The sequence below is a fragment of the Hemiscyllium ocellatum genome, chromosome 48, assembly GCF_020745735.1.
Source record: "Hemiscyllium ocellatum isolate sHemOce1 chromosome 48, sHemOce1.pat.X.cur, whole genome shotgun sequence".
Taxonomy (NCBI): domain Eukaryota; kingdom Metazoa; phylum Chordata; class Chondrichthyes; order Orectolobiformes; family Hemiscylliidae; genus Hemiscyllium; species Hemiscyllium ocellatum.
In genome coordinates, this window is record NC_083448.1 from 2,184,517 (window position 1) to 2,196,456 (window position 11,940).

Sequence of the window (11,940 nt, forward strand, 5' to 3'; positions counted from 1 at the left end):
TAGATTAGATTACTTACAGTGTGGAAACAGGCCCTTCGGCCCAACAAGTCCACACCGAACGTCCGAAGGGCGACCCATTCCCTTACATTTACCTTTTCACCTAACACTACAGGACAACTTGCGGCACGGTGGCACAGTGGTTAGCACTGCTGCCTCACAGCGCCAGGGACCTGGGTTCAATTCCCGCCTCAGGTGACTGACTGTGTGGAGTTTGCACGTTCTCCCCGTGTCTGCGTGGGTTTCCTCCGGGTGCTCCGGTTTCCTCCCACAGTCCAAAGATGTGCGGGTCAGGTGAATTGGCCATGCTAAATTGCCCGTAGCGTTAGGTAAGGGGTATATGTAGGGGTATGGGTGGGTTGCGCTTCGGCGGGTTGGTGTGGACTTGTTGGGCCGAAGGGCCTGTTTCCACACTGTAAGTAATCTAATCTAATCTAAACTTAGTGTGGCCAATTCACCCTAACCTGGACTTCCCTGTGCACTATGGGTAATTTAGCATGGCCAATCCACCATAACCTGCACATCCCTGTGCACTATGAGTAAATTAACGTGGACAATTCACCCTAACCTGCACATCCCTGAACATTATGGGTAATTTAGTATGGCAAATCCACCCTAACCTGCACATCTCTGAACACTACGGTTAATTTAGCATGGCCAATTCACCCTAACTTGCACATCCCTGAGCCCTATGGGTAATTTAGCATGGCCAATTCACCCTAACTTGCACATCCCTGAACACTCTGGGTAATTTAGCACGGCCAATCCACCCTAACCTGCACATCCCTGAGCACTATGGGTAATTTAGCATGGCCAATCCACCCTAACCTGCACATCTTTGGACTGTGGGAGGAAACCGGAGACATTAGACATTGTCACTTTAAAAAGAACTGTACCCTGTAACTATATATTACCGCTTTTTTTGGGGGGGTGGGAGGGAGGGGGAAAAAACAGACATTGCCGTTTGAAGAAAGACACGACTTTCACATCAAAAGCACCACACATTGCCCTTTTAAGTGGGACGGACCTGGCTGCAGTAGTGGGTGTGGTTACTGTAAGAGGAAGTGAGCCCTGCTCAAGCTTCAGTTGCACACAGAAACAGAAAAGTTGTAACTTTCAGGGTGAGACAGAAACTGAAGGGGGGAGGGAAGAGCATGAAATGAGGAAGTGGGGAGCGAAGTTGCTCCTGAAATCTTGGAGCAGGAGGACCTTTTGGAGGTAATAACTAAGCGGGTTTGAAATGTTTGTCCAGGCTCTGGGGTGAACCACTCTTGGGTCTGCCCTCACGCTGCTCCTTCAAAAACACTGCAGCCAGGGTTTTAGGCTCATCTGCAACTCGAAAGCTGTCTCCGGCTTCACTGAGAGACCAGGGGGCAAACCATTGGAGCACAAGCTCTCAACTCTTCCCAGAGACAGAGTCTATGCAGTGAATTGCTGCTGAACCGTTCCTGACCGCTACCAATGGCCTCCTGGATCACTGTTGCCCTCCAGAGCAAGATTTCCACCCTCTTCTACTCACCACTGCCTTCCCCCAGCAGCCCAGGCACTGACAGTATCTCTGCTGGCTTTCTGCTTGCAGCAGTGGGTTACCCACACAGGGGAGGAGCAGACAACACCTCGGTGTAGCGCTCTCCTGCAAATCTACGCCTCCCAACAGTGGGCCGCCCTGTCGGACAGTGGGGTGACCCCCCCCAGCGATGTCTGTTAAATAGTGGTGCCCCCTCGGCAATGTCGGTCAGATTATTGGGCGATGCCTGTTGGATGGTGGGCTGTCCCTTGGGCGATGCCTGTTGGACGGTGGGCTGCCCCGTGGGCGATGCGTGTTGGACGGTGGGCTGCCCCGTGGGCGATGCCTGTTGGACGGTGGGCTGCCCCGTGGGCGATGCCTGTTGGACGGTGGGCTGCCCCGTGGGCGATGCCTGTTGGACGGTGGGCTGCCCCGTGGGCGATGCCTGTTGGACGGTGGGCTGCCCCGCGGGCGATGCCTGTTGGACGGTGGGCTGCCCCGCGGGCGATGCCTGTTGGACGGTGGGCTGCCCCGCGGGCGATGCCTGTAGGACGCTGGGCTGCCCCGCGAGCGATGCCTGTAGGACGGTGGGCTGCCCCACGAGCGATGCCTGTAGGACGGTGGGCTGCCCTGCGGGCGATGCCTGTTGGACGGTGGGCTGCCCCACGGGCGATGCCTGTTGGACGGTGGGCTGATGCCCCTCGGATAGCCTGGCGCCCCCTTGTTGATGCCTGCCACTTGCTGGGCTGATGCCCGTCGGATAGTATGGTGCCCTCCCCCCTTGGCGATGCCTTTCAAAGAGTGGGCCCCTCGGACAGTGTGGTGTCCCACTGTTGCTGACCTAATTTTTCTCTCTCTCTAGCTCTCTCTCTCTTTCTTTCCCCCAATCTCCAACAGCCGTGCGTTGCCTGAGTAATGGAGCCAGATACAATCGATCACCATGATGCCCAGCAGAATGGGATGGCGGCAGGCGAGCAGGACGACCACTTTGACGCTCAGGTAGCCTTGGGGACCTCGTCTCATGGCGCGATGCCCCTGTGCCATGTCTGTGCCCCCTCTCCCATCTTGCTGGGTTAAGGGGCAGGCAGGATCTATTCACCCCCTGAAACGTTGCCTTCCAGCCAAGTGGGTTGGATGGCTTAGATTCGGGGGACAGGGTTCAGTCACTGCCTTTACCGGTCTCATATGTCTTTCAATGAGAAGTTAGAGGAGCGGGAGTAGGCCATCAGGACACCTCTAGTGTGTCCATCTGATAACCCCACAACTGAGTTTCCTGCCCTCTTTTTTTTCTCTCTCTCTCCCTTCTGACCCTCGATTCCCACACTTGTTCAAAATCTGTATTTTCTTTTTCTTAACCTTGCCAAAATACCATGCGACCCAGCCTCAATAGCCCTCTCTGGTGGGGGGCTTCCACAGACTCACTCCCCACTGAAAGAGGTGGAGGTGAATGACTCTGGAGACCCAGCTTCGAATGTCGCCCTGGTAGATGGCAACATTTGGAGTAAATAAATATCTGCTGTTAAGAGTCTATGTACGTTGTTCAGTGTCACAAAAAGCCCACTAGCTCACAAATCCCCTTTCAGGAGGTAAACTGCCAATCTTAACTGGTCTGGCCTACATGTGACTCCAGACCCCAGGCAATGTGATTGACTCTTAACTGCTACCTGGACGTATGGGGATGGGTAATAAACACTGGCCGAGCCAGAGAGGCCCTCATCAAATGAATAAAGAAAAAAAGAAATTCCTCCACACCTTTAGTCTGTAATGTGCCACCCCTTCTTCTGAGATTATACGCTCTGATCTGAGACTCTCCCACGAGGAGGAGCAAGCTACCTTGTTAAGTGCCCTAAGAATCTTGAATTTACCACCCATCCATACCTCGTACTGAACACAGTGATCACTCGACCAGACTATCTCTCCCAATGTGCCTGTTTGTTAGATTAGATTCCCTACAGTGTGAACACAGGCCCTTCAGCCCAACCAGTCCACACCAACTCTCCGAAGAGTAACCCATCCAGACCCATTTCCCTCTGACTAATGCACCTAACACTATGGGTAATTTAGCATGGCCAATTTACCCTAACCTGCACATCCCTGAGCACTATGGGTAATTTAGCACGGCCAATCCACCCTAACCTGCACATCCCTGAGCACTATGGGTAATTTAGCACAGCCAATTCACCCTAACCTGCACATCCCTGAGCACTATGGGCAATTTAGCACGGCCAATTCATCCTAACCTGCACATCCCTGAGCACTATGGGTAATTTAGCATGGCCAATTCACCCTATCCTGAAAATCTTTGGATTGTGGGAGGAAACCCACACAGACACGGGGAGAATGTGCGGACTCCACACAGACAGTCGCCCGAGACTAGGATCGAATCTGGGACCCTGGTGCTGCGAGGCAGCAGTGCTAACCACTGAGCCCAGCGTGACGCCCATTAGGGTCTGTCTTGCTGTGTTTGCTTGTTATTTCTTGTTCTTTCTGCTCCCTTCCCTCTCTCTCTGCCTCATCCCCCTTTCTGGTTTCAAAATTTTAACCCAAATTTCTGCCCGATTTCCCATCACTCTTCTCCCCCCGACACTAGCGATTTTGTTTTGTTTGCACTGGGGACAGATTGACGACTTCATGGCCCCCAACCAGGATTACAATGAGGAGGAGGAGGAGCGGAAATATTTCCGCCGAAAACGTTTGGCTGTGGTGAAGAACGTGGTATCTGCCAGTCTTGGCAGTTCTCTCACCTATGGAGTCTATTTGGGTAAGTTGCGGTCTTTGGTGAGAGGCAGGGGCAGCATGGTGGCTCAGTGGTTAGCCGCGTTCGATCCCCGCCTCGTGCGACTGTCTGTGTGGGGTTTGCACATTCTGCTTGTGTCTGTGTGGATTTCCTCCGGGTGCTCCAGTTTCCTCCCACCATCTAAACGTTAGGGTGGATTGGCAATGCTAAATTACCCAGAGTACTCAGGGATGTGCAGGTTCGGGTGGATTAGCTGTGCTAAGATACCCATAGTGCTCAGGGATATGTAGGTTAGGGTGAATTGGCAATGCTAAATTACCCAGAGTGCTCAGGGATATGCAGGTTCGGGTGGATTAGCTGTGCTAAGATACCCATAGTGCTCAGGGATATGTAGGTTAGGGTGAATTGGCCATGCTAAAATACCCATAGTGCTCAGTGATGTGCAGGTTAGGGTGAATTGGCCATGCTAAATTACCCATAGTGTTAGGTGCATCAGTCAGAGTGAAATTGTTCTGGGTGGGTTACTCTTCGGAGGGTCAGTGTGGACTTGTTGGGTCGAAGGGCCTCTTTCCACACACGTCGGGAATATAATCTAATCTCTGTGTACCCCTCAATCCTCGGATGGGGCAAATTCCGTGCATGGGCTGCATGGTGGCTCAGTGGTTAGCACTGCTGCCTCCATCTCCACCTCCAAACCAGGGCAGAAAGAGGGAAAGTGTTGAGATGGAATAACTAGGATTACTTACTGTGTGGAAACAGGCCCTTTGGCTCAACAGGTCCTCACCGACCCTCCGAAGAGTAACCCACCCTGACCCATTCCCCTACATTTTACCCCTTCACCTAACACTTGGGCAATTTAGCATGGCCAAAACCTGCAAGTCTTTGGACAGTGGGAGGAAACTGAAGCACTCCGAGGAAACCCACACAGACACGAGGAGAATGCGCAAACTCCCCACAGGCAGTCGCCCGAGGCTGGAATTGAACCTGAGACCCTGGCGCTGTGAGGCAGCAGTGCTAACCACTGAGCCACCATGCAGCCCATGCACGGAATGTGCACGTGCCATTTCAAAGGGCATGTTCAAGCTACCTACAGTTAACGCCCACTCTCCTGTCGGCTCATTGAGGTCTCGAGAGAGAAACGCGAGAGGAGCGGGGATTGGGGTCGTGGGGAACTGAGGCTGTGACCTCTTCCTTCAGAAGGGCAGTACTCTCCCCTCAGATCCCCAGCCTCCCCTTGTACTTGCATTCACACATGCTTGCTTGCTTTTTTTTCCCCCTTCTTTCTCTCTCTTTCTTTGTCCATCCGTCACCTGGACACCCCACTCTCAGGCCTGCTGCAGATGCAGCTCATCCTTCATTACGATGAGACCTACCGGGAGGTCAAGTACGGAAACCTGGGGCTTGAGGACATCGACAAGAAGATGCTGATGGGAATAAATGTCACTCCCATTGTCGCCCTCCTCTACACGCCTGTCTTGATCAGGTCAGCTTTGAAGTTTGGAGAGGGGAGGAAAGGTTGCACCCTGACCTTGGAGCGTGGGATCTTTAATGTGCGGGTGTGATTTTGCAAGGGAGAGGGGCATATTCCTGCTCTGTCGTGAAGGCAATTCAGTCGTTGTGGGCTGGGGGAGGGGTGATTTGTTGTCAGCGGGAGGGCATGGAAATGGAAGTGTCTCGGTGGAGAGGGAGATCCGACTAATCTCATGCTGCACCTTCCCAGGTTCCTTGGGACCAAGTGGATGATGTTTCTCGCCATCGGGATTTACGCGCTCTTTGTGTCGACCAACTACTGGGAGCGGTATTACACCCTGGTCCCATCAGCCGTCGCCATTGGAGCAGCCATCGTCCCACTGTGGGCAGCGGTGGGGAACTACATCACAAGGTCTGTCTCCATGGTGACTCATTCTTGATCCCCCGACACCACTTCAAGCCTGTGTGGCTCCATGATACAAGGCAATACCGAGGGAGCCCTGCTGTTTCTGAACTCTTCCTGTGTAGGCCCTGGGACTCTCTACTTTATACCGTAAAGACAGATAAAGCAAGCGGTCAAAAACTTGGCAGATGAAATGTAAAGCAGGGAAATATAGGAGGCAGAGAGTAATAGTGGAAAGACACTTGTCAGACTGGAGACCTGTGCCTAGTGGAGGACCTGGGGACTCTGCATTGGTCTCATTATGTTTGTTTCCTGATGGAGGGCTTTTGCCCGAAACGTTGATTCTCCTGCTCCTCGGATGCTGCCTGAGCTGCTGTGCTTTTCCAGCACCACTCTGATCTCTACTCTGGTTTCCAGCATCTGCAGTCTGTTCTTACCTCAGTATGTTTGTTATCTATATCAATGATTTGGATGAGAACGTACAAGGCACATTTAGTAAGTTTGCTGATGACACGAAAATGGGCAGTATCGTGGTCAGAAAGGAAGGTGGTCAGAAATTGTAGGGGGGGCTGAGAAATGGCAAATACCTTACTTAATATAGGTAAGTGTGAGGTCTTGCGTTTTGGAAAAGCAAATCAAAGGAGGAGTTTCATGGTGAATGGTAGGAACTTCAGGAGTGTGGTGGAACAGAGTCCTCTTGAATGTCACGGTTCTCTGTAAGTGGAGTGACAGGTAAACTGGGCAGTGAAGAAGGCTTTTGGCATACTGCCCTTCATCAGTCAGTGCTTTGAGTACTGAAGTTGGGAAGATATGTTGCAGTTATACACGACACTGGTGAGACTGCACTTGGAGTATTGTGTTCAGTTTTGGTTACCTTTATTATAGGGATGTGTGGTGCTAGAAAAAACACTGCAGGTCAGGCAGCATTCGAGGAGCAGGAGAGTTGGGCAGTTCGGGTAAATGATGAAGGGCTTATGCCCGAAATGTCAACTCTCCTGCTTTTCCAGCACCACACAATTTTGACTCTGATCTCCAGTATCTGCAGTGGCCAGCTTCTCCTTTTGGTTACAGGAAGGATGGTATTAAACTGGAAAAAGTGCAGAAGAAATTTGCAAGGATGTTTCCTGGACTCAATAGTCTGAGTTAGAGTCATAGAGATGTACAGCACAGAAACAGACCCTTCGGTCCAACCTGTCCACACCGACCAGATATCCCAACCCAATCTAGTCCCACCTGCCAGCACCCGGCCCATATCCCTCCAAACCCTTCCTATTCATATACCCATCCAAATGCCTCTTTAATGTTGCAATTGTACCAGCCTCCACCACTTCCTCTGGCAGCCCCTTCCATACACGTACCACCCTCTGTGTGAAAAAGTTCCCCTCTAACCCTAAAGCTATGCCCCTCTAGTTCTGGATTTCCCCACCCCAGGGAAAAGACTTTGTCCATTTATCCTATCCGTGCCCCTCATAATTTTGTAAAACTCTGAGGTCACCCCCTCAGCCTCCGACACTCCAGGGAAAACAGCCCCAGCCTGTAGCTCAAATCCTCCAACCCTGTCAACATCCTTGTCAATCTTTTCTGAACCTTTTCAAGATTCACAACATCTTTCCGATAGGAAGGAGACCAGAATTGCACGCAATATTCCAACAGTGGCCTAACCAATGTCCTGTACAGCCGCAACATGACCTCCCAACTCCTGTACTCAATACTCTGACCAATAAAGGAAAGCATACCAAATGCCTTCTTCACTATCCTATCTACCCACGACTCCACTTTCAAGGAGCTATGAACCTGCACTCCAAGGTCTCTTTGTTCATCAACACTCCCTAGGACCTTACCATTAAGTGTATAAGTCCTGCTAAGATTTGTTTTCCCAAAATGCAGCACCTCGTATTTATCTGATTTAAACTCCATCTGCCACTTCTCAGCCCATTGGCCCATCTGGTCCAGATCCTGTTGTAATCTGAGGTGACCCTCTTCGCTGTCCACTACACCTCCAAATTTGGTGTGATCTGCAAACTACGTCTTATGCTCGCATCCAAATCATTTATATAAAGGACAAAAAGTAGAATGCCCAGCACTGATCCTTGTGGCACTCCACTGGTCACAGGTCTCCAGTCTGAAAAACAACCCTGCAATGCCACCTTCCATCTTCTACGTTTGAGCCAGCAGTGTGTCCAAATGGCTAGTTCTCCTTGTATTCCATGAGATCTAACCTTGCTAATCAGTCTCCCGTTAGATTAGGTTCCCGACAGTGTGGAAACAGGCCCTTCAGCCCAACCAGTCTACACCGACCCGCCGAAGAGTAACTCACCCAGACCCATTTCCTTCTGACTAATGCACCTATTCCTATGGGCAATTTAGCATGGCCAATCCACCCTAACCTGCAAATCTTGGGATTGTGGGATGAAACTGGAGCACCTGGAGGAAACCCACGCAGACACGGGGAGAATGTGCAAACTCCACACAGACAGTCGCCGAGGCTGGAATTGAACCTGGGGAGAGACTGGACAAGCTAGGCCTTTTGTTTTTAAAAAGTGTTGGAGACTGAGGAGGACCTAACAGAGTTGTATAAGATCATGAGAGGCATGGATAGGGTGAACGCAGTCTGTCTTTGTGGAGATGAACTGCCCATGAGCCATGATTAAATGGCGGAGTGGACTCGATAGGTCTTACTTCCACTCCAATGTCTTCTGGTCGTTTTTTTCCCAGGGTTGGGGAAACGAGGCCTCGAGGGCATCAGTTTGACGTTGGACGGGAAAGAATAAAAGGGAACTTATGGACAAGTGTTTTTACACAGAGGGAAGATGGAATGAGCTGCTAGCACAAGTGGTTGGGGCAGGTACATTTCCAACATTTAAAAGACATTTGGACAAACACATGGATGGAAAAGGAATAGAAAAGATTAAGTCAAGTGCAGTGAAATGGGGTTAGCGCAGACGGACATTTTGGTCAGAATGGGCCAAAGGGGCCTGTTCCCATGCTGTAGGAAACTATGACTCTCTGTGTGAGGTCATGCCTTTCAGCAGGAAGGATACAGGAGCTGAATATGGTTTCGATGGAAAAAGACGACAGAAAGGCATTGGATTAGATTCCCTACAGTGTGGAAACAGGCCCTTTGGCCCAACCAGACCACACCGACCCTCCGGCACGGTGGCACAGTGGTTAGCACTGCTGCCTCACAGCGCCAGGGCCGCGGGTTCAATTCCCACCTCAGGCAAGTGTCTGTGTGGAGTTTGCATGTTCGCCCCGTGTCTGCGTGGGTTTCCTCCGGGTGCTCCAGTTTCCTCCCACCGTCCAAAAATGTGCAGGTTAGGGTGAATTGGCCGCGCTAAATTGCCCTTAGTTTTCGGTGAATTGGCCGCGCTAAATTTCCCGTAGTGTTAGGTGAAGAATTGGTCTGGGTGGGCTGCTCTTCGAAGGGTCGGTGTGGACTTGTTGGGCCGAAGGGCCTGTTTCCACACTGTAGGGAATCTAATCAGAAAGCTGCCGAAAAGTGGGATGTGGGAGTCCTTGTCGACAAATCTCAAAAAACATAGTCACAGCATCCAAGTTCAACCCATAATGTGGAAGGCAAATGGATGTTGGCTTTTATTTCAAAGGGAATGGAATATAAAAGGAAGACGCTTTTGCTGAAACTGTACGAGGCACTAGTCGGACCAGAGCTGCAAGACTAAGATCTGGGTGCCTGATCTTAGGAAAGATAGACCAGTATTGGAGGCAGTCCAGAGAAGGTTCACTTGGCTGGTCCCAGGTAGAAGCAGACCCTCTCGTGAGAAGAGGCTGAATAAGTTGGGTTTGTAGTCGCTGGGGTTCAGAAAAATGAGGCAAGCATATTGAAACACAAGGCCCTGACAGAGTTGATGCTGTGAGATTTGATTCCACGAAAAAGGGAGGCTAGGACGAAGGGCATGACCTCAGAATAACAAAATACATGCTTTGGGGGCGGCACGGTGGCACAGTGGTTAACACTGCTGTCTCATGGCGCCAGAGACCTGGGTCGATTCCTCCCTCGGGCAACTGTCTGTGTGGAGTTTGCACGTTCTCCCGTGTCTGTGTGGGTTTCCTCCGGGTGCTCCGGTTTCCTCCCACAGTCACAAAGATGTGCGGGTCAGGGTAAACTGGCCATGCTAAATTGCCCGTAGTGTTAGGTGAAGGGGTAAATGCAGGGGTGGGTTGCTCTTCGGCGGGTCGGTGTGGACTTGTTGGGCCGAAGGGCCTGTTTCCACACTGTAGGGAACCGAATCGAATCTCCTCTTAAGTCAAAGATACGGAGGAATTTCTTCCAAGGGGAGAGAATCTGCGCAGCTCTGGATCTCTGTCGAGCATGGGTCGTTTAACTAGGTCGTTTCAAGGCTGAGAGGTGGATTTTTTATCAGGAAGGGGAGAAGGTTGTGGTGGGGAGGTGAAAGGGCAGGTCAGGTCTAACCCCCATGCCGTCCCCATGCTGGCAATGGTTGAGGGCATCAAATTCAAGGAAACATTCCTTTCAGCCGATAAGAGAAGAGGGGTCCTTACTCTGTACCTATCCCCATGCTGTCCCTGTCCCGACAATATGTCTTCCCAATTTCTACACTCAATGCCCTGAAGGAAGGCTATGTGCCAAAAGCTGCCTTAACAGCACCCCCGCCAGGCAAAAGTGAGGACTGCAGACGCTGGAGATCAGAGTCTCGATTCGAGTGGTGCTGGAAAAGCACAGCAGGTCAGGCAGTATCCGAGAAGCAGGAAAGTTGACGTTTCGGGCAAAAACCCTTCGTCAGCCCTCCTGTCTGCCTATGACTCCGCTTTCAGGACTGTCCCTGAAGCCCAAGGTCCCTCTGTTCCACCTTAAGGCCCTGCTATTCACCATGAAAATCCTACCTTGATCTGTCCTCGGCACGTTTGATGGGAACAATTTAGAGGGAGCGTTATCCTGTATCAAAACCCTTGCTGTCCCTTGGCCTGGCAGTGTTTGCCAGAATGAGTCTAATGTGCAGAAGCTTCTGAAAACTGGTGTCAAATATTTTCTCTCTGTTCAGTAATCACTCCATTTGTTTCCCTGATAGAATGGCGCAGAAATATTATGAATATGCTAATTATAAAGAGGACCACGTACTGGAGCAGAAGAAACTGCCAAAAGGAGCATCTTACAAATACGTCATCATCTTCCAGTCAATCTTCTACTTTCTGTTTAACGTAAGTCTTTTTTCCGTTCTCATCTGAAGGGGAAAGTCAGCCAAGATGCCTGCTCCTCCTCACTGGATCAGGAGACCAATCCAGATACAAAAACAGAAATTGTAGGAAAAGCTCTGGCAGCATCCGAGAGGAGAAATCCGAGTTAATGTTTTGCATTTGGTGACCTTTCCTCACCAGAACAGGAAGGATCACCGGACTCGAAACGATAGGGCGGCATGGCGGCACAGTGGTTAGCACTGCTGCCTCACAGCCCCAGAGATCTGGGATCAATTCCCACCTCAGACAATTGTGTGGAGTTTGCACATTGTCCCCGTGTCTGCCTGGGTTTCCTCCAGGTGCTCCGGTTTCCTCCCACAGTCCAAGGATGTGCAGGTTTGGGTGGATTGGCCATGCTAAATTACCCATAGTGCTCAGGGGATGTGCAAGTTAGGGTGGATTGGCCGTGCTAAATTGCCCATAGTGTTAGGTGCATTAGTCAGGGGTAAATGTAGGGGAATGGGTGGGTTACACTTCGGAGGGTCGGTGTGGACTTGTTGGGCTGAAGAGGGAATCTAATCTAATCATAATTCTGATTTCTCTTCAGAGAGTCCTAGGGAAATTGAGAAACAAATTTGTAAGGAGATCTCCGCTATCTGTAAGAATAATAGG

The 11,940-nt window shown here is 51.0% G+C and overlaps 1 protein-coding gene across 1 annotated transcript; it reads left to right on the forward strand.

Annotated features, from left to right (window-relative positions):
* Positions 1-1,076: 1,076 nt before the first annotated feature.
* On the forward strand, positions 1,077-11,319 carry LOC132836888 (protein unc-93 homolog B1-like). Its single transcript, XM_060856453.1, has 6 exons — positions 1,077-1,215; positions 2,402-2,503; positions 4,124-4,265; positions 5,571-5,724; positions 5,962-6,123; positions 11,163-11,319. Exons 2-6 carry the CDS (start codon positions 2,420-2,422, stop codon positions 11,317-11,319), a joined length of 699 nt encoding a protein of 232 aa, XP_060712436.1. The 5' UTR covers positions 1,077-1,215; positions 2,402-2,419.
* Positions 11,320-11,940: the final 621 nt, after the last annotated feature.